Below are 22,672 nucleotides of genomic sequence, written 5' to 3'. Positions count from 1 at the left end.
GCTTCCCGCCACCTGAGATTTCCTGCAGGTGATCTCAATCTTGGGCCAGCCACTCAACCCCTCTGACCTTCTTTTCCCTCCTCTGAAAATCCGGGAGGCTGCCTTAGATCCTTCCCACAACATCTTTGGGCTCTGAGGTTTTATGGCTCTTCCCTCCTCTGGGGAAGAATTTCCATGGACAAAGGCAGCAGCTGATAAGTCTTTTAAACTAAGACACTGACATTCTGCCTTAAGACAGTTGGACTTCATTGGAAACCGGCTCTCAAGGAAATAGAAAGTCAACAGTATGAAAATAATCCCATTATCTGAACAACAGAGTGAATCAAAGATCATGCTGGTCCAGGAAAGGAAATGCAACCAAAGAAGACATTCTGACACAAACCTCTTTGCTCTAGACTGTATGCACTAAGAAGAGACATGAACATGAAATGAACATTTCAAGTCTCAGATCATCTGGTCAGTAATCTTTCTGGGCTCCCTGAAGGACCGAGACCCAGGCCTGCTGGCCTACGTCTGTGTTACAGAAGAAGCAAAGGCAAAGAGCAGCACTGTTTCAGAACTTTTGGAATTCAAGGGAAAAAAAAAAAAAAAAAAATATATATATATATATATATGTATATGTATACATAAATACATATGTTTCAGAATATATATATGCATACATATATTCAGGAAGGAATTGGAAAAGGCAGAACAATACAGAGTCTGATACTTACTTGTGGCCCAGCTCATGAGCGATGGTAAAGGCCAAATTGAGACCATTGTCTTCCGCAAGCACACATTTCCTCTTAGCACTGCACACGCCTCCTAAGTAAGCAATTCCTGCAGCAGAGACACAAAAACACATCCTCTTCAGAATGTGGGAGGCCCTGACCTTGCTAGGCCAGTCCATAAGGTCAACATCACTCAAGACGGAGAGGGGAGGGGCAGACTAGAATGGTACTGTGGCCATGGGGCTGGAGCCGTCATTCCAGAGCTCCTGCGGAGGATGGGCTGGTGTCTACTGCTTTGGGATTCAGCGACAAAGCATTAATAATAATAATAACCACCACGCAGATCTCCCAAGCATCTAGTAGGTGTTAGGCAATGTGCCGTATTTGCACGCATTATCTCATTTCATCGTAATTACCCAGGCTGGCGGTGACAAAGGGAGACCAAGGCTCTGCAGGGAAAGGTGAGTTGGAGTGGTGTGTGGTGGTGGGATGCTCTCCAACTTCAACATCCAGGGTGGGGACGAGGTGAGGCCAGCGAGGCAAGGCCGCCAGCGTGAAAAGCTGAAGGAGGGTTCCCCTCCCCAGAACTGACCCTGTGCTTGCACACCCAGAGAGAAAGGGGATTCCTCCTTAAGTTCTGCACCCCTGTCACCTTCTTTCCCTCCTCCCAGTCCGAGCCCTGCAGGACCAGTACCCTCAGGGTGGGAGCAGGGCACCTAGGAGCCACTAGACTCACAGAAAGCAGGCCAGGGAAGGCTGTGCATGATATTCAGAAAAAATGTTTCAGGAGCCTTCCAGAGAGAATGAGACTGGGAGGGAGGGAGAGAGGGAGAGAGAGAGAGAGAGAGAGAGAGAGAGAGAGAGAGAGAGAGAGAGAACACCTTGGAAGAGGAGTCATCAGTGATGCTGAGCCCCACGGACCAACTCACTCATCTCCATACACACCTGACTGGGGTCCCTTGGCCGCTGAGACAAGAACCGAACCCAGGCCCCCGGCTGGAAGCCAGACTCAGGGGAAGGGTGTAAGCGAGGGACAGGAGGCTGCCAGCCTCTGGAGGATGGAGGGGAGTTTTCTAGGGGACAGAGGTTACCCTGGCAGAAAGGCATGTGTGAACAACAAGAGGGCTTTGGCCCGCCATGTCTGAGGGACAGCCATGTGTCTGCAGCTGCCACTCCCCACGGTAGCTCTCCACGTTCCCTGTTAGCTCCTGCTGTCTCTGCACCCAGACAGGCATCCCTCACTACCCAGGTGCTTCTCAATGACGCGGGGTTTATCTCAACACCAGGAGTCCACGGGCCCCCACCCCCTCCCAGGGCTTGGGACGGAACCCGTGTGAGGACGGGAAGCTCCTGTACTCCCCAGGAACTGTAGCCTCTGACCCCTTCATACAGCATGAGACACATGAGTGGGTGGTGGCCCCGGGCGGCTGGCATGGAGCACACTGGCAGCGGCTCAAGTCTCCCCTTGCTGTGAGTTCACAAGGGCTCTGGGGTGGGCTGTGGCTCCACTGGCCCCACAGCCAAGCATGTGCCACCCAGGGATACCTGGTGACTAGGTGGATAAAGGCTGTCTCAGCCAGACTCTCCCCATCAGTGCTGTGCCCTGAGAGGAACTGTGGCCACCGGCATGAGAGGCGCCCATTTTCCACCCACGATGCCATGCCCCCCGCAAGTTGCATGCTGCCCCGTTTAGCGGGGGCCCCTTTCACTAATGCGCACCAGGTGTCTCAGGAGCAGACACCAGCCTTGCAGGCACAGGAACTGGGGAGGGAGGGAAGGAGTTGGTGGAAAGTGGAGGAAAATGGACAGGGGAAGTTAATTAAAAAAATGAACCTCTTTCCTTGCTTCCCAAAAGCGAAACTATCCTCCTTGTTGACACAAATCCAAATGGAGGTGGCCCTCAGCCTCACACAGGACACTCCCTCCTTCCTCCCAACGGCCCCCCCCAGGAGTCCTAAGAGGCAGAGCACCCTTGACCTGGGCTCTACTCTGCAGGGAGATCCTGCTCTGGGGCTGAGCTCAGAGTCGGCACACCAAGCCGGCACCACGGCGCATGTCGATTTTTATTTGGGAATATGCAACGTGCTTGGCCAAGGTTGAAGAATTAAGGAAAAAAAAAGAGAGAGAAACAGAGGGAGAGAGAGAAAACGAAAAAAAAAAAAAAAAAGAAAAAGAAATGTTAGTTGGCCTCAAGATGTGTTTTTTTTTGCACGTGGACATCATAATCCAGCAAAGCAGACATTGGAAGTAGAAAAATGACAACCAGAAAGTACATGATCCGGCTTCTTGGTGCCTTCAAGGTCATTATTCTGGTTTTGTTTAAAAATGCTTTGTGGGTTGCTGCACCAAGTCCAGCAGTGAGTAGGTGGAATGTTTCTACACAGCACTGATGGTATGTGCGTGCAACACACACACACACACTCAAATGCACACCCAGCAGGCCTCTCCCGGCCTGGGGGCTGCAGCATCCTGGGTCAATGAATCAATAAGAACAATCAGAGGTGCACAACCCCCCCCCCCCGGGGAAAAGCCATCTGGTGAATGGGGAAGGGAGACATCTGAAGCCAGCTGTGCTGAGCTTGCCGTCCCAAGAGTGGCTGCTGAACCAGCAGACTTCGAAGCCACACGAACACGTTCCTGGCCCCTGCCGCTCCCAGCACCCGGAGCCGGCAGGCCTGAGTTTCCACTGTAATTAGGTAACACGCAACATTAGGAAAACAGCTAAACAAAGAGCCTTCCAATAATTGCATTTTAATTTTTCCAAGACACAGAGGATTTTTTTTTTTAAAGGAGAAAACAAAGGATCAGTTTATTTAGGAGAAATGTTCTCACACATGGAGGTGGATTAAGATCTAGTGCTTTGAATGATGTATTCCAATCATGCACAACCTGGTCAGGAAAGCAAGCAAGGCAAAGTGTGTAAGAGAAGATGGCCCCCAAGATGGAGTGCAGGAGCCTGGAGGCTTTAGGACCCATGGTGTGGAAATGCCTACAATTCACAAAGTCTGGAGAAAATCCCAGGTTGTGGTAAAAGTAAGAGCTGCAGGCAAAAAGCGGCAATTGAGCCATGAGCTTCAAGGAGAAACAAAGCCCACCACTATTCCCTGTTCCCTGGAAAGAATGGAGGAGCAGTGGGGAGGGGAGGCTGAGGCTGTGGCACCAGAGGGAACTTCCTATTGCACCAGAATTCCCTACACCTACAGTAAGACCCTAGAATGGTGTTTTCCATGTCTTTAGCTTCCATGATTTACAATTCTTCACCAAAAAGGGAAGAAAAGCAACATAGAACTTATTTTTGAAATGTTAAAAACATCAATTCCACATATTTGCAGAGCTCCTTGGAACAAAAAGGGAAACAGAAAGGCAACTGGCATTTACTGGGATCCCCTCTAGGGGTAAGCACAACTCGGAATGCGTGACCCTCCCTTATCTGGTGGATATGGTTACTGGCCCCATTTTACACATAGGGAAATGGAGGCCCAGTAACCAATTTTATGGCTGACCAAGCCAGACCCAGGTGCAAAAACAGGACTCTCTCTAATACCGGTGCTCCTCCAGGTAAACCCTGAGCCTCCCTCACCAACGCTTTGGTGACCAAGAACAAAGAGTCATCTTTGTGGGTTTCAAAGATTTTCATAAATCTTAACGTGTTCTTATGCAGAGATGTGGGTGGGATAAAATAAAGGTTTTAGGCATTTAAGTCCAAGCTTTTTTAAATTAAAAATAAAAAAGACTCAAGGGATATGTGCAACAATATTAGCAGTTACCTCTGCTAATGGCACAGTTCGTTGAGGATCTGACTCTTGGTTCCGGCTCAGGGCATGATCTTGAGGTTGTGAGATCAAGCCCTGTGTCGGACTCTGAGCTGAGCACGGGGTCTGCTTGAGATTCTCTCTCCCTCTCCCTCTGCCCCTCCTGCTCATGAGCTCTCTTTCTCTAAAATAAAAACATAAATCTTAAAAAAAAAAATCCAAAATGCCAACAATAAAAATGAAGAGATGTAAAGATACTTTTTCTGATGCCTAGAGAAGTCTATCAGATTCATTTAGAAAAGCCAAAGTCTCCTAACCCATCTTCCCAGCCATGTCAACTCAGTGTGGACATTCTCCCTTCTCTTCCTTTCCTTGGTAGGACTGCAATTTTGGAGAGGAAATTGGGTGAAGAAGTTTAATTATTTTCTTTTTCAGTAGAAAACTGCATGATATAAGCACATAATTCTTAAACTCAAGAGTTGACCATATCCTTTCTAGATTAAGGAATAAACAACACACAACTGTATAAACTCTGATTTATCCAGCAAATTGTCACATGTAAACAGTTTGCAGCTGTTGGCCTTATTGGCCATTACTCATACCTTCTTGGACTCTGCCTCTGAAAAAAATGGTCGAGTTTCTCCTACCAACTGCTCAAAGTACTAACACCATAATGGTTATCACTGGGACACCATGCTGCCAATTACAAGATAGCAACTTATAGCTCTTCACTTGGCAGTCACAGTGATTGAAACAGAGTTGCACATTCAGCCTTGTGGACATGACCTCACGCTGATGTAAACTTCCCTAAGTGATTGGAGGTATGATCTGAATTTGCAAACAGCATTTAGAAGCAAATGTCTTAGAGTCTAGGGTGTGACAATGATAAAGAACTATGGTCAATTCTCATTATCTCTGGGATTTAGATTCTAAAAAGGCACTATGAACACGAAACTCTCAAATACGGAAACACCACTCCTAGGGGACATACAGGAGTAGGTTCCTGTAAGCCTCTGGTCACAATACCTTTGTCAACTGACTAATATGTAACCTTGTTTTATGTGAGTTCCTGTTTAAAGACACGTTAATATATATTGTTGATTCATTAACTTTGAATTCATGGCCAACAATCCTATAACTCATGCCTAAATGAAGCTTAATCTTGTATTTTTCTCTGTAAGACAAACTGCAGCCCTTCTGTGCTTTTTAGAACACAAGACAGAACTTAAGCACTATTCCTGAAAGCCACTGTAAAAACAAAATCATCCAAAAACAAGCACAAAAATGTAAAAAATATGGCACCAGAAGACCAAGAAAAGGACTTTTTTTTTTTTTTTTTTTTTTTTTACAGTATGAGAGTTGAAATGAGAAGACAAAGTGTCCCCTTGTTCAAACTCATCTGCTAGCAAGCCTCTTTGGTAACTCAAACATTTTGCTTCTCTGCACACATCTGCAAATGACCACATAAGCACTATAAACATTGATTTTAGAGTTACAAATAAATTTTAGCGAGTAGGCAAATTCACATACACAGAATCCTTGAATGACAACGGACCATATTCTTAAAATTATGTCCTATTATCAGACACAATGGAGTCCTTAATAGGTGCAATAAGGAAATTCTACATTTAACTGTCTACATTTAAGTGTTACATACATTTCTTAACTCTGTATTACCTAAATTATTTGAGAACACCTGGGTGACTCAGTCAGTTGAGCATCCAGCTTTTGGTTTTGGCTTGGGTCACAATGCAGGGTCGTGGGATCGAGCCCTACACACAGTGGACAGAACCTCTGCTGAAGAACAGGTGCAGCTTATCACAAACTGGGATAGAAGGCTCTGGAAGGCTGGCAGGAGAGGTGGCCTGAGTGGCATGGTGCCCTAGCTGGGGACTGAGGAGCACCACCTTCCAGATCTGGCCCTATCTGCAGCTCTCTGTCACAACTCAGTGCCCCTATCTCCCAGAAGCACAGCTGGATAAGCTCTTCCAGACCTACTCTTGCCTTGGCAATTCCACCTCCAGTTTCCCTGCTTCTTGTTTTCTGGATCGCTGGGTGTCAGTTACAGAAGAGGAGTTAGCCAAGATCTTTATTCCTACACCATGAACAAAGGGTGGGAGCCATGGTCAAAGAGGGGCACCGGCTCTCTCCTAAACAGGAGTATTGTAGAAGCTGCCACTGTAATTCAAAGCTACAGTACCTAACACCTTTTACTAAGCAGAACACTGATGACCTGAAAAACCCAGCAACTTCCTTGAGGCTAAAGGAAGTAGTAAGTGGGCAAGGTAAAGGTTTCAAGTCTGATCACTGAAGAGTTCAACATTCCTGATTTTGCAACTTAACACAAAGTTAGAGTAGGCAAAGTAATGTAGGACTTGCATACAGACAGACATTTAGACAGAACCAGGAGTCCAGAAATAAACCTGCATACTTACAGCCAATCGATTTTTCAGCCAGGGTCCCGAGACCACCCAGAGAGAGGAGAAAAAGAGTTTTTTCAACAAATGGTACTGTAACAACTGGAAAGCCACATGCTGAAGAGTATCAAGTTCTTTCTCTTCCCTCCCCTGTCCCAGCGTGTTTGGGATTTCAGATTGATGTCAGACCCCCTTCTTTATATGGTACCCCCCAGATTAACTCCAAATGGATCGAAAAGCTAGATGTAAGATCTAGAACTATAAAATGCTTAGAAGATAACAGAAGAATAAGTCTTTCTGATACTGGGATAGGCAAAGCCTTCTTGGGTATAACATCAAAGGCATAAGTGGCGGGGGGGGGGGGGCGATGCCCATGCCAGTGTATTCATGGATGCAGTCACCATCCCTGGAACATAAGAATAGCTGTGCGGGGGCTGGGAGTGAGGTGGGGAGGTGGGGCGTCACCAAAACAGGCAATAATTGTGCTGACACATCCCAAGGAAGCTTCCCAGCCTTCTCCCTGCACCGTAGCTTTCTGCTAATCTGCCCAGCAGCCTCTGTGTCACAGGCAAAGTTGCTGAACCCGTCCAAATGTCACAACACCTGCTTCTTTGAGATAGGGGTTTCCTGATTATGGTCAGAGTCAAGGAAAACCACACTCTAGTTTTCCCCAATGCCTCCAGGACCCAGGGTTTGGGGAAGAGATGCCACCACAACTCCCGGTAAGGGAATCACACAGCCAAGTCCCCAGAAAGGACTGGAGGGTCCCAGGGCTGGAGCCACAGCTCCTGCAACATTCTGATGAGTTCAGTAAGTGTTAAGTGTAGGAGTCAACTTTCCCCGTAATTTACAAGTTTGGAGCAAAAAAGTTTATCCCAACACTTTACTGCATTCTTTGAAATCCCAAACACGCTGAGACAGGGGAGGGAAGAGAAAGAACTTGATACTCAACAGACCACGACCGACATGAGCCAAGTGCACAGAGAGGTCCTGCAGATTTCCCACCCTCCAGGCAAGATGGCACTTCTGTCCCGGTGGGGCCCAGCACATGAGAGGGGAATTCCAGGGAGTAGACTTAACGTTCCTCAAATAAGCAAGACGCCTCTCCTCGGAAGAGCCCACAGCAGCTAAGGGGTTCTGAAACAGGCCTGGACACCCACCCGGAAGGGCCCCCAGCAGGTACACCTCAGGACATCGGAGGGCAGTCTGTCCGGACATTCTTAAAGATCTCTTACTTGAACAAACACTTCCTATCAAGTGTTTCCTGACTCCCTGTATATGATGGCATCGAGCCAGGTGTGGGATCCCAAGTCGAATAAAAGCCACGCAGGCCTAGAGGGAAGAAACACAGCTCTGAGAACGACATCCAGCAGAAAGCCAGGGAGGCCGGTGGCACCGCGAGAAGAGATGCTGTAAATCAGGCGCTGAGCCTGCAGGCTGGGCGCCAGGGTCTCTACGACACAACTTGGTTCCCCAGGGAGCTGAGCCCACAGACAGCTTCTCAGGAGAGCGGACAGTGGAGACCGAAGCTGGAGCTTTGGCACCGAATCCCCTGCGGCCTCCCGCTGTACGTCACCCGTTATTTCGGAACACCCCCCCCCCCACCCCCTCAGCCATGCCCTCATCCTCACTTCCGTTCAGTCGGCCAGCTCTTCCGGGCACCCGGGACCTCGGCTAGCTCCTCAAGCGGGAGCGTTTGCCCGCAGCACCTGCGAGTGCCGCAGGAGCTGGAAGCCTATGAGCTCCCTTCAAAAGCCCTCTGAGCACTCGCATATGCTCCCCGAACGCAAGACGAGCACAAACCGGCCTTCCCGCATCTGCCGCTCCAAAAGCGTGACTGCCTCAGAAGCCTGCTCGACTTCTGCACCTCCGTAACACTGCGTTCTCTCCTGCGCATGCGTGCGTGCCTCTGCGTGTGCGCACGCAGAGGGAGCGTGTGGACGTGATCCCGGGCACGTGACACAACAGTCTTCCTGGAAGCTGGCGCTAGGAGGCCGATGCCCACACTCCCACAGGAACGGACAGAGACAAATTTCAAAAGCTGGAACGCATTCGTGTTTTTGCATGGATGGCATTGCTTACAGTTTGTTTTTGTCAATAATTTTACAAGGGGCTTTGACAGTCGCTTCAACAACTTTAAGACTCCTTTGTCCTCCTCTCTCGCCACCTGTCCCCTTGACTGGTAGGTTAGCAGGCTCTCCCTCTCCCTCTGGGAAGTTGGGGTTTTAGGTGGGGGTGAGGCTGAGAGGACAGGGGAGGTGTTTTGTCTAAAAATACCTCCTCCATGTGGAAAAAGAGACATCTGAGGCTTCCTCAGGGCCAGATATCTCCAAAGGGGTCTGAGAGTGAATCCAGGGGTCCTTGGAAAGAAGAGCACGTTCCCAGCCCTTCTGCGGCCAGAGGATGGGCATGAATTACAGTCTGTCAACAATTCTGTTTGAACTTGTTTGAGAGCCTGCAGGCAGAGGCGGGGGGGGGGGGCAGCTAAATCGTGCCATTAGCCAGTGCCCGGAAGAAAGCGAAATGATGGGTGGCTGGTAGGAGGGACTACACACATTTTCATTGTGCCCAGTGTGGAGGACTGTGTTGTGTCCCGCCAAATTCACAGGCTGAAGCCCTATCCCCCAGTGTGACCGTATTCAGAGATAGGTTCCTTCAGGATATAATTCAGTTCAAGTGAAGCCATCAGGATGGGGATCAAACCTGATATGAGTGGTGTCCTCAGAAGAAGAGGAAGAGACGCCAGAGATCTCTCTCCCATGCATGCACAGAGAGCTCATGTGAGGGCCCAGCGAGAAGATGGCTGTACAAGTCAGGAAGAGTGGCTTCACCAGAAATCTACCCCAGGAGCATCTTGACCTTGGACTTCCAGCGTGAAAAACTGAGAAAAATAAATGTCGCTGGATAAGCCACCCAGTATGGGGTATTTTGTTACAGTAGCCTGAATGGACTAGTACACCCAGAGCCTTACCTAGATACAGACTGGAAGAGCTGTCTGTTCCGCTTGCTCACATGAGTAATGGACAAAGACAGTGGCCACAGGAGCCTGGCATCCTCATGTGCTAGACGACACCAGAGCTGCCCCACAGGCTGTGGGACCAGGCTCACCATTTTTAGGGCATAGCTTCATAACAGGGAACCAGTCTGGAAAGTTGTATGGGCCATCTGGCTGAAACAGCAAAAATGCTTGGTAGAGAAGTCCCAGGGTGGAATGCAAGGAGTCAGAGAAGTATCTCTGGCTCTGTATTTCAAAGTCGAAACACCTCAACCAGTGGCACTTGGAGACAGAGGTGACATGGCAGTCATTTGGCAGTGGGGAGCCCAGGTGAGTTAGAGCTGGGCTCCCCATCTGGGGAAACGAGAGAAATGGGAAGACAACGTTGTGCCCAATGCAGACCCACGTCTATCGGCATCTGGAAAGTTCCCCATCCCTACAAAATGCTCTCGAAAAGCTCACAGGTGTAGACTTCAAGAGAAGAGTCAGTTTCCGATAAGGCTTGTAAAGGTTACACAGTCCTAGGTCTGAAGACTAGGAGGCTAAAAACCTCTCTTCAAATCCCCAAGGAATTGCAAAGAACACCTGGAAAAGGGGACGGGGAGCTAGGGAACCGACCCTTCTGGGTCTGTGTGGGAACCTGCAAGCTTTACCAGGCATCCAGCAGGCCTCCGAATTTCTGCCACGCAAGGGAAAGGGAGCTGTGCTGCTGTTTCTGTTCAGTGAATCTCAATAAAAGCGGAACCAGCAGCAACGGGCATTCTGTGTGCCCAGGGCCAAGTTCAGCAAGCTGGGAAACACAAACGCTGCTGTTCTTTTCACCTTGACTCATTCAAAAATTACAAGAGCACCAGCCAGGAGACACTGGAGATGTCGATGCAGACGTCCAGACAGTGGTTACGTGTGGGAGGAGAGGGGCCGTGACTGAGATGGGGCCCAGGGAGGGGCATCCGCTTGGTTGACGAACTCCAGTGCCTGACTCGGGTGGTGATGGCAAAGAGGTTCCTGTTAGAGTAATTCACTGAGTGACTGAAAAAGTCAGGTCTGGTGATTCTTCGGGGAACAGACACCAAAGGGGCACACGTGAGTCTTCCCAGAGGCAAGGACTGTCTTATTTCTGGATTTGGGCTGTGGTCAGGCAGGGTACTCCATCCAGAAAGATCTGCTGAGTGGTGCACTTAGATATACTCTATGTGTAAGTGAGACTCCACTTAAATTTTATATAAAGAGATGTGAAATAGGAAAGTATGGGCCTGATTCAGCAATGTGGGAATGACCAAGATTAGAGGCCAACATAGATGAGAGGATCTGATGTATAACATGGTGACTACCCTTGAAAACACTGCATTAGGGGTGCCTGGGTGGCTCAGTGGGTTAAGCTGCTGCCTTCGGCTCAGGTCATGATCTCAGGGTCCTGGGATAGAGTCCTGCATTGGGCTCTCTGCTCAGCAGAGAGCATGCTTCCCTCTCTCTCTCTCTCTCTGCCTGCCTGTCTACTTGTGATCTCTCTCTGTCAAATAAATAAATAAAATCTTTAAAAAAAAAAAAAAGAAAACACTGCATTAATTGAAATTTGCTAAGAGACACCTAAATGTTCTCACAAAAAAATAAAAAAAAAAAAAACAAGAAGAAGGAGAAGGAAGTAAGTAAATATGCAAGGTGATGGCTGTGTCAATTAACTTGAGTGGAATTCCTTTATAATGTCTACATATATCAAATCATTATGCCATACACTTTAAGTATACTACAATTTTATTTGTCCATGATACTTTAATAAAGCCGGAGGAAAAAAAGGAGTTTGCATGAAGAACATTCAAGGGTCACAGATTGATGAAGTCATGGTGTTAATAATTAGTTCATTAGTCACTGGGATTAAGCCAGTCAGTCTATTTTTATCTGCGTCACCAGACATCACCTGGATTACCTGCATTTCTCAGACCATATGAGCTGTTTCTATAATTCACCTTCACTGTCTTGCAAGGACTCTCGCAACGGTATATTCTTGAAACTTGTCTGAGACAGCCCTGATAAGCAGCTTCATACTCATAGCTGTATTTCCACAGGAAAAATAAAATACGAGGTCATGCATAGACATGTTTGCCAAGTTAGCAAAAAAAAAAAAAAAAAAAAAAAAAGAAGAAAGAAAGAAAAGAAAGCTTTCTCAGAATAATTAAGAATCCACATTTCTTGTTAAATGCTTCGCCCAGCAAAGTCACCCTCTTGGGGATGCAACGTGAAATCAAAGTGAGACCCCAGGACAAGGGTCTACAGCAGCACCAGGCGCACTTCAAATCCATGCTTGGAATCCTCTATGGTGGACCTGGCTCTCGGGCTGTGCTTGGGGGTGCAGGGAGGAAGTCAGGCCAAGCCCCAGGGCAGCTCTGCAGGGCTCCCCGAGCACAGGTCTGTAAATTCCCCCACTGGCAGGACACTACAGCCCCTCAACAAAAGAAGTAATCTAAGGTGGGAGTCGGCTCTCATTTGGATATTGACACAGTGTTCACAGCTAGTCAACCTACCGTGACGAGCCCTCACTTCTGATGACCTAGGGAGCCGCAGGAGGGGCTCTGCTTCTGCTGACAGGAGGCAAAAAATGACGTCATTCCTTTTGATTAAAAAACAAAACAAACAAAAAAAAAACCACACAAGACAAAAGCCAGTCTCTTAAAAAACAAATGTTGAGGAGACTGGGACTAGGAAGGTAGGAGGACAGCAAGCACAGGGAGAGGAAGCAAGCTGATCTGTTCTGGAGGGGGCAGACAAAGAAGATGGCCAGCCTCTGGCGTGGCATGAAGTAAGTGGGCTAAATTCCCAGGCTCTGCCTTTAAGTTCACGTCCTTTTGCTGCTTTACATATATGGGTATGACTCATGACTGAGAGGCTACTTATCTTAGTTTGATGGAGCCACTACAAGATACCACAGACTGGGTGGCTTACTGACAACAGACACTTATTTTTCATAGTTCTGGAACCTGGAAGTTGGAGAGGAAGCCAGTGCAGTCCAGTGAGGGTCCTCCTCCAGGTCACAGAGGCCATCTTCCTGTTTTAGCCCCATGTGGCAGAGGCGTGAGGGAGCTGTGGGGCTTGTTACAAGGGCACTGATCTCAAGTTTGAGGGCACCACCCTCATGACCTCATCACCTCCTAACACCATCACCCTGAGGATGAGGATTCCAACCTATGGGTTTGGGTGCTGGTGGGGATGGGACACAAACATTCAAACCACAGTAGGTACCCTGAGTTTTGGGATTATTCCAGGCTGCAAAAATAGTGTGAATGTCAGTGTCTGTGTCTACAATGTCAAAGGCAGAGAATACGCATATGTTTCTCATCTTTTAAGCATTTCACACACTTCTGTGTCACGTCTGTGCTGATGAAGTTCCCCATTCCCTTCCCACCCCCTCCCACCTCCCCACCCCCGGTCTCCATCCCCAGGACCAGGCTCTCATTCAAGCCCTGCTGTGGTATTCTACCAAGGCTGGCCAGTCTGGCCGTCTCAAATTACCCCAGACTCAGCCCACACCAAACAGGACTTGCTACTCCAAACTGAGCCTCCTCAAGGCCCCACCATCCCCCACTTCAAAGTTCAAAAGCTCGCATGCCCCTCTCTTTCTCTCTGTCTCCCACCCCATCTCAGACATCACCAATCATTTCCTGCTGCTCAAAGACTCTGAGACTTACTCCCTACTTCCTGGATCTAAGCCCAGACCTTAGCCATCATTGGTCCTCAGCGGTCACTTCCCCCAATCCTTTCTCTAGTCCTCAAAAGTCCAGACCGGAGGGTACCTTCCTCCACTGATTCTTCCCTGATCCTACCAGGCTCACTCCTCTCCTCCTCTAGAGTCCCAGAGCCCATCATGGTACCTTCCTGCAGTAGGAGCCCCTTGCTCATGGTAGACCAGGCATCTGAACAAAACTTACATCTGTAAAGACATGAAGCAGCCTCTCTGCAAATGTAAGCAGTGTGGAACAATGAAGGTTAACACGTCCTCAAATGAATGAATGAATACATACCAGCCCTGCCAGCTTGATCTTTGTATAACACCACCCTCTGCGGCTTACAAGAGGTCAACTGGAATAGGAGAGAATTAACAAGGAGCAGAAGGAGGCTGATGACTGCTAACATTTCTTGAAACATTTACCATGTGTGCACCAGGCCCTGTGCTGAAGATTTCTGTGTGTTATCTCATTTTATACTCATAATCACCTGGTAAGCTACATATCACTATTGTCCCCATGGTACTAATGAGGTCCCAATGAGGTACTACAGAAGTTGACAACTTGCCCAAGTTCCAGCAGCAAGTGAAGGTGCTGGGATTCGATCCCAGGTCTTTTGTACCAGAGGCCTTGTCTGAAACTGACATCAAAGGCTGCCAACCAGTGCCCACATGCAGGATCTGGACTGCAGAAGTGATAGACCATTTAATAAATGGTGCCAGGGCAGCGAGAACAAACTAATTATGTTCTCCACCATGTCATACCATATACAAAAACAAACTCTAAACATTAAATGTACAAGTGTGAAAACAAAACTTTGACTCCCTCAGAATGAAATGCAGGGGGGTGTCATTATGATCTTAGAGTAGTGAAAACATTTTTTTTAAAGATTTCATTTATTTATTTAACAGAGTGAGAGAGAGAGATCACAAGTAGGCAGAGAGGCAGGCAGAGAGAGAGGGGGAAGCAGGCTCCCCGCTGAGCAGAGAGCCCGATGTGGGGCTCGATCCCAGAACCCTGGGATCGTGACCTGAAGGCAGAGGCTTAACCCACTGAGCTACCCAGGCGCCCCATTAGTCAAAACATTTTAAAGCAAGACCTAAAAGCCGCAATCATTAAGGGACAGGACCGAGAAATCTAGCTAAATCTACACTGAAAATGTCTACCTGACAAAAAACATCACAAGGTTAAAGACAGAGGACAGATGACGTGATTTTCAGCTCTGGCAGCCAAACAAAAATTTAAAAGCTGCTCCCCCTCACCAGTAGTCAGAAGTGCAAACTGGCTGTTCCCACCAAGTATGCTGATAAAACCCAGCAAGGTCAGCAGGATTAAAGACCCTCAGATGCTTTTAATGAGAGTATACAGGGAGAGAAAGGCCATTTCAGAGAGCAATCTGGCCCGTCCAGAAAAGCTGAATGACGCACAGGCGCGGAGAAGTGACTCTACCCCAGAAAGTACCAAGCTGCATCTCTGCATGGATGGGTCCCCTTGGCTGGCCCTGGTGACGGGAATCTCCATAGCCCATTCACAGATACACACGTACCTGTGTGTCCACACATGTCCACACGCATGACCACATGTGCACACACACATATATGCACACACACAACCACCACTCCATAAGATGCAATTACCGTCCTCACTGACGTGGGAGGAAATCAAGGCACCAACAGGGTGAGCCTTGCCCAGACTCGTGCTACAGCCAAGAGGAAGAATCCATTGACCTGGGCAGTCTGGCTGTAGGTTACCCCTCTCCCTTCCCTGAGCAAGAGGGTGCCTCTGCTTTAGGGAACAGAAGGGAGGTAGGGGAGATGGACACACAGCCAGGTCTGTACCTAATACACTCCAGGGGCTATAGGAGAAGTCAGCCAACTACTGTTCAAAGTCCAGGGAGTTTTCTATTAAAACATAAACTAAAAAGGCTCTAACACAGATGTCTTTAACCCTTCACACTGGGCAAAATCTGGTTTATGTGCGTGTATTTCTTGCAAGAAGTTTATAGCTTTCCTCAAATTTCCAAAGGGGTCCAGAACCTCAAAAAAGTTAAAAACAATAAACACAGGAATCTCAGAATATAATCAAGGACATTCCCTAGGGAAAAAGTCCTCTGGACAGCCAAGTCAGACTAAAAGATCCTGAGAAAATTATCCTTCAGCCCTTAGGGACTACCCGAGCATTGTTCAGAAGGTGATAACCACCAACGTTTCATAGAATGTGCTTTTCTTTGCCAGATCTCAACTGACTGACTCACAGAGTAAAGGGGAGTAAGGGTCTAACTGCCATTATTCACCAACAATGCTACTCTTAAAAGAGTAGCCAAAACGATGTAAGTGGTAGAAGGGGGTGGGGGTTCTGTCAATTAAGAGTGTGTGTTTTATTGAAGAAACACCTTCAATTAAGTATCCAAGTCATAGTGGACACTGTTGTCATAAGGAATGTGACAATGGAAGAAAAAAACAGCTGGGGGGGGATAGGCATGCACACACATATGATTTGCAAATACATAACCCAGACTGTTGAAATATATGCGCAAACTTTTCAAAGAAACCACTGTTCTATTCTGACAAGGCCCCTATCTGTCCCCCCGGGGCTGCATTTAACTGTAGGACCTTTACTGTATCTTAAGAGTTTTTTATTGGATCAGGAAATTGCATGTATGTAGAAATGGACTTCACACTGCAGAGTACACGTGATGCTGGTTACAAATTATCTTTGTTTTCTGCAAACGAGTATTTCTAATAAATGAATGGGTTTGGGGTTAATAAGAGTGAAAACTCAACATAAAAGCCGTCTGTTGATTTTATTCCCTGCTGAAAGGATACTGACAAATTACCGTTCTCATTCAGAAAATTTACATCAGTGTCTGCTGTATCAGCTTCAAGGTTAAGGTCAAAGGACCATTTTTCTGCTTCATCCCGTCCACAGCATATTTACCCTGAGGACCTCCCACACCAGTGCCCACCAGCACAGGAACAGAAGAGAGGTTCAGTTTTCCATAAGTCATCCTCAATCTTGGTCTAACGTAAACAACCAACCCAAACTTGGAAGACAAGGCAGGGAGAATGCATCCTATAAACGGAGAAGTCCTTCAAGCCCATCTTCTGAGAAAGTATGAAATTGCACACAGATTTTTAAGGCATTTCTTAACCACACTGCTGGCCTGGTGACCGTCCACTCTTCCTGATACTGGAAACCACAGAATGTTCTGGGTTGATCTGCCTGGGTCGCCACCCACATAGGACGTTGAAATCACTTCTTCAGGCCTCCTGTATTAGCTCCCTTAACTGGTCACCCCAACTCTAAATACACCACAGACTTCCCTGGGGATGGGCTCAGATTATCACTATCAGAACAACAACATCATGGAGAAGTGGAGGTTTGCTGTGAAATTGTCCCAACACACGTTCATTACTCTCCCGCAAAGATAACTGTCTCTTAGGGGAATAAAACTGCCCCCACCCATTCCATTCTATTGCCCACTGATCTTCTGAACCTCAGTTTGGTATCATGAAACAAAAATTACTCCCAATCCTCTCAGGAGAAGATCTTCCATTCAAAAACATAATAACCCAAGAAGGCAAACTGAAAATTTGTGACCCTGTACTATGCTGGGCAGGCTCTGGGTATAGCCAAAGACAGCCCCCATGGCTGGTTTGGAATGCAGAGGCAATCATAAATCAGGTGGAATGGGTGAATGCAGGAATCAAACCAGAAGGTGGTAGGACAAATTTCCCAAAGCAAGACGTTGATGGAGGATCAGCAGTTCATAAGATGAGGTGACAATCTTCCTTGATTCCTTTTTAGATTTCTTGTCTGGATCTTGTCTGGAACATCTACCAAAGTGATTCAGGCCCAGATACTTGGCTTTCCTTTTATCACTCCAGCCCTGTGACTGTCCCTTGGCCATGGCAGTGGGAACCTCTCTTCCAGACTTGATTTCAGGTTATGACTGACTCTCCTCCTTTATCACCTGAGCTTATCCAGCACAGATAACTCCACAGATATCTCTGGAGTCTTTACACAGCCATCAGAGACTTTGATGGCATCTGTGACACCCACACTGGCCATCACTGCCCTTGGGGGACCAGCTGTCCCTCTAGAAGATAGCCAGCAAAGTCTTCTGACTGACTTGACTGGAGTGAGTGACCAAAACAGCAGAGAATCCCTCTTCAGGATGATCCCCAAGGCCCCCAGCCTGCTCTACAGCTAAGGGCAGATGGACCTCCCTGGAAAAGGCTTCTAATGTATTTCCATTCTCCTACTCAAAGACATGTGTGCAATTGGCAGAATGGCCAATGAGCCCCATGGGAGACCCAATTTCTCTGAAGATTGTTCTCAACCTCAAAGGTATTACTATACAATTAGGATACTGCCTGACTCTAAGAAAACCAGGATTGTGCTTAGTTAGCAAGGCTGACTTGGAAGCCATGGTTTCCAACATAACCTTGGCCAGTCTTGGGGATATAAACCATGGGTAGACTTCTCTTTGGGGCAGCTGATTCTGAGGGGCTGGAGCACGGCAGCTCTGGACTCTGGCCTGTGTCTGAATCCCATTCTGCCACGTACCACCTGGGTGATTACAGCAATTACTTAATCTCTCTGAGCATTCTTCCCCGTCTGTAAGATGAGTCTAATGGTTTGAGGATTAAATGGAATAATGAGAGTAAAGCACCTTTCCCATAGTAAAACTGAATGAGTATTATCTATTACAGCAATTATTTTTTACTAAGTCCCCCCCCCAAAAAAAAGGTTTAATGAAAAGTATTTATCAAGCAAAACTTCTGTGCCAAGAAGCATCTAACAATCTCTCAATTATAAGCTTTAGTTGCCAGTGTAAAGATGTGCCAAGCCTCTAAGTGCTTTTTATCAACATGATATTTGGGAAGCTGAAGACAGAAGAGTAACCAGCTGAGGGCTTGCAAGGCACTATCATCAGTGGACTCAGGGCCACTCTCTCTATCTGCTCTGGGGACAAGGATGTAGCCTGGTAGGAAGAGCTATGATGGGTCTTTCAATTATCTGGAACCATGCTGTATTTCCTCTCTCTTGGTCTGGACTCCCCCAGCAGACCCAACTTCAACTTGGATTTTGGACTGAATCTTTTCAAGTATGAGACTCAAAGAACTCCCTTTGGAGACGCTTCTACCTGCCCGGACAGTGCCTGTGTCTGCCAAGCTACCAGGATGCTTCATCCAGATGTCTCCACGAGCCAAATGTCTATGTCCTGGTGGATCAAGCATGCTGGATAACTTCCCTGTGCTTCAGAGGAAAAGAGAACCCTTTATAAAACGTTCTCAGGTTCAAAAATAGGTGAATTCCTAAAACTTGAATAAAGATATTTACTAAGATCAAATCTATAATGCATACTGAATGTACTCCTTGCAAACGTATGACCTCTTTGAGGTCACCTTGCCATGGGCTTCCCAGGTATCTGATCAAATACAATCCTAAAAATTAATAAAATTAGGTTCCTAAGGCAGGAAATGCTATTTTCAAGACAAAGAGTTGATATTAACTCTTAACTGAACAACAGCGACTTGGCCTGCAGGGGTATGTGTTATAGTTCAGAAGCATGTTTCCGAGAGGAAACAAAGAAGTAAGATGTCTTGTATCCCACTGAAGAAAAGATCTGTCTGGGTTTTCCCACCAAATTGGGGTTCAGGCCAAGACAGTTCAGCAGAGACAAGAACAGTCTTTTCAATAAATGGTGGTACACCAAGTATTGTTCCACACACAAGAACATGAATTTATACCCCACCTTGTGTCATACACAAAAACTAACTCCAAGTAGACTGTAGACCTAAATATAAGAGCTATAATGATAAAACTTTTAGAAGAAAACTTAGGAGTAAATCTTGGTGACATAAGGTTAGGTAATGATTTCGTAACTTTGACACCAGGACGTACAAATGATGAGAGAAGACTGGTAAGCTGGGCTTCATCTAAACTGAAAAGCTTCCATGATCCAATGTGTACCATCACTAAGGTGAAAAGGGCAACACCCCACTCTTGGAGAAAATACTTGCAAATTACTCACCTAATAAAGGAGTTGTATCTAGAATATATAAAGAATGCCAACAACTCAATTAAAAAAGAGGAAAAACAATTAAAAAAGGAGCAAAGATGCTGAACGGACATTTTTTCAAAGAAGACCTACACCTAGACATAAGGGTGTGAAGAGTTGATCATATTAGTGATCAAGGAATTACAATTCAAAACCACAAGAAGATGCTACTTTACCTCCACCCAACTGACTGTCATTCAAAAGACAGGTGTTGGCAAAGAGGTGGAGGAATTTGAACCTTTGGACGGTGCTGGTAACTATGTAAAATGGGCAGACACTTGGGGAAACAGTCTGACATAGGGTTATCTCGTGACTTAGTAATGCCTCTCCTAGTTAAACGCCCAGGAGACCTGAAAAGCCATCCACATAAACACTCATACATAAATATTCGTAGAAGTATTACTCATAACAGCCAGAAAATAGAAATAACCCTAACACCCATCTCCTGAGGATGGATAAACAAAATGTAGTGCATCCAAGGAATGGAATATTCTTGAGCAATGAGAAGAATGACACATGCTAAAATATGGAGGAACCCTGAAAACATTAGGCTAAGTGACGAAGCCAGGCAGAGAAGGCCACAAAGTGTAGGATTCCATTTAGATGGAATCTCCAGAATAGGTGAGTCTAGAGAGACAGAAAGTAAATTTTGTTGTTGGCTAGAGCTTGGAGAGGAGGGGGGGGTGAGGAAGGAATGTGGCCTTCTTCCAATGGGTCCATTTTTATCCACGGTGATAGAAATCTTCTAAAATTAAATTATGGTCAGGGCGCCTGGGTGGCTTAATCGGTTAGGCATCTGACTCTTGGTTTCAACTTAGGTCATGATCTTGGTGTTGCGGGATCAGGCCCTTGCATCAGGCTCTGCTCACTGCAGGCTCTCCTGCAGTGGGCAGAGGGATTCACTCCCTCTCCCTCTACCCCTGCCCCTGTTCACACTCTCTCTCTCAAATATATAAAGTCTTAAAATTTAAAAATATTAAATTAAACTATGGTCATGGTTATACAACTCTATAAGTATACTAAGAAACACTGAAGTATATACATACATTTTAGACAGGTGAACTTTATGGTATGTGAATCATATTTGAATAAAGCTGTTTTAAAAATGTTATCCTGCACTTAGAAGGTTTTTTTCATCTTTTTTTCCTAATTAAAATAATATATAACAGAGTAGGCAGTCTTAAAAACACTGAAGAACTTGGAATGGGATAATAAAAACCACTCATAACCCTGTCCCTATATAAGGGGGCAACTTCACTCTCCTTAGATAAGGATTTTCCATTTCGAACCCAGGGTTGTGATGGCAGACAGAAGTAAGCCGGCGACCAGCATGCCCATCGTCATCCTCAAGTGGGTTGGGGTAGGCAGGTAAGGAGAGAAACCTGGGAGAAATCATGGTAGCTTTACACTTGGGAGATGGTCAAGGGAAGAAGAATTCTGACTGTTCCAGGTGGAAGGAAAGGGTCCCTTCATCTAATTTGGGGGCACTAGAGACCCAGAAGTGTTCTGAAGCTACAAATGCCCCTTTCATGTAAGATCTAAACCATTCAGCTAATTCCTGTAATTCCCCATCTCCCTCCACCACTATCTACCTTCCACTGAACATCAGTACACAACAACTTCTTAAATAATGTGTGCCAGAACTTGTGATAAGCAGTTTCCACACGAATGCCCCACAACAATTTTCTGTGTTAGGTACAATGATTATTTCCATCTTGCAAAGGGGGAACCTAGACCCATGTGTTCACCCTTATGGCCTAAGTTCATAACCTATTCTTGCCATAATTTCTGATATGTACAGTCTTATCACCAATCTATCCACTCGTTCACTTATTTAACTGGGACTGCTAACCTGATGAACTGAAAATAAGACTTTGAATGTTCTTCATAATGAACAGACATGTATCAATGTCAGGAGACTTCATAAGGGACAACAGATGTGTCTCTCCACCAGAAGACTCCTCAACCAGGGTCAGACTAACCCCAAGGAAAAGGGGAAGCATTGAGTAGCTTGAGGGTCAACCAATTCCTACAATGTCTTTTTTTCACCTCAAATAAATCCATCTCAAATGTGGGTACCTCTTGCCTTCGCTTTTTTCTCCCGAGCTATTCATTGTGAAATCTTCCAACACAGAAAAGTTGAAAGAACAGTCATATGATCAGCTCTACTCCTTCCATGAGAATTAATGAGTAACATCATTTTCTCCTATTTGTTTTCCCTAGCCTTTTACTTGAGATTCAATTCATGTACCATAAAATTCATCTCTGGAAGTGTGTCATTCTGTGGGTTTTGGTATCTTCACACAGTTGTACAACATCACCACCATGATCGAACTTGAGAACATTTTCATTTCCCTGAAAAGAAACTACTCAGTAAAAGTCACTCCCCATTCCTTGTTCCCCCAGCCTGAGGCAATCTCTAATCAATCTACTTATAGTCTCTGATTTCCCTATTCCTGACATTTCCTCTAAATGGAAATTATACAGCATGTGACCTTTTATGCCCACTTCTTTCACGCTGCATGACATTTGCAAGATTCATCTCTGTTGGAGCCTGTGTTCATACTTTGTCTCGCTGAATAATATTCTCCATTGTGCGGCTATACCTCAATTTGTGTAACATTTGGGGAGTTTCCACCCTTGGGGTACTTATGAATTCATATAGGACCTCCATGTTGAATTTTCTGAGCAACTGAGAATATGCTTCTTGATTTCCAACTTAACTCTGCCAGTTGGATGGGCAAGGCAAATCTCTGTGCTGTTCTTGAGACAGCGGCCTACAAGATGTGTACAAATCTTCTCAATTAAAATAATACATTGTAAACGTTTTATTGTGCTTTTCTTATCTTTTTGAGGAAACAGAAGAATTCCCCTGAGATAAAAGACTGTAAGTGTGTACTTATAGCTCTCCTCTTTAAATATATTCTCACTTGTTCTACAACCTGTCAGGTACTGGGTCAATCGTGACGATTTGCCAAAGACCCACGTCATTCTCAGGGGATCAAAGATCCT

General features: G+C 46.2%; 1 protein-coding gene across 1 annotated transcript in view; it reads right to left on the bottom strand.

Annotated features, from left to right (window-relative positions):
- LOC111152666 (ADAM metallopeptidase with thrombospondin type 1 motif 17) overlaps window positions 1-22,672 on the bottom strand; it is a 323,596-nt gene that overhangs the window by 188,181 nt on the left and 112,743 nt on the right. Inside the window, exon 8 of the mRNA XM_022511219.1 lies at window positions 717-822. Within this exon, the coding sequence (XP_022366927.1) occupies window positions 717-822 (106 nt within the window). The remainder of the gene's footprint in view (window positions 1-716; window positions 823-22,672) is intronic.

This window comes from Enhydra lutris, unplaced genomic scaffold (genome assembly GCF_002288905.1).
Source record: "Enhydra lutris kenyoni isolate GAN:26980312 unplaced genomic scaffold, ASM228890v2 scaffoldscaffold29, whole genome shotgun sequence".
In the NCBI taxonomy this organism is placed as follows: domain Eukaryota; kingdom Metazoa; phylum Chordata; class Mammalia; order Carnivora; family Mustelidae; genus Enhydra; species Enhydra lutris.
The sequence above is the reverse complement of the archived record's forward strand: the minus strand, read 5'-3'. Positions and strand labels throughout refer to the sequence as shown.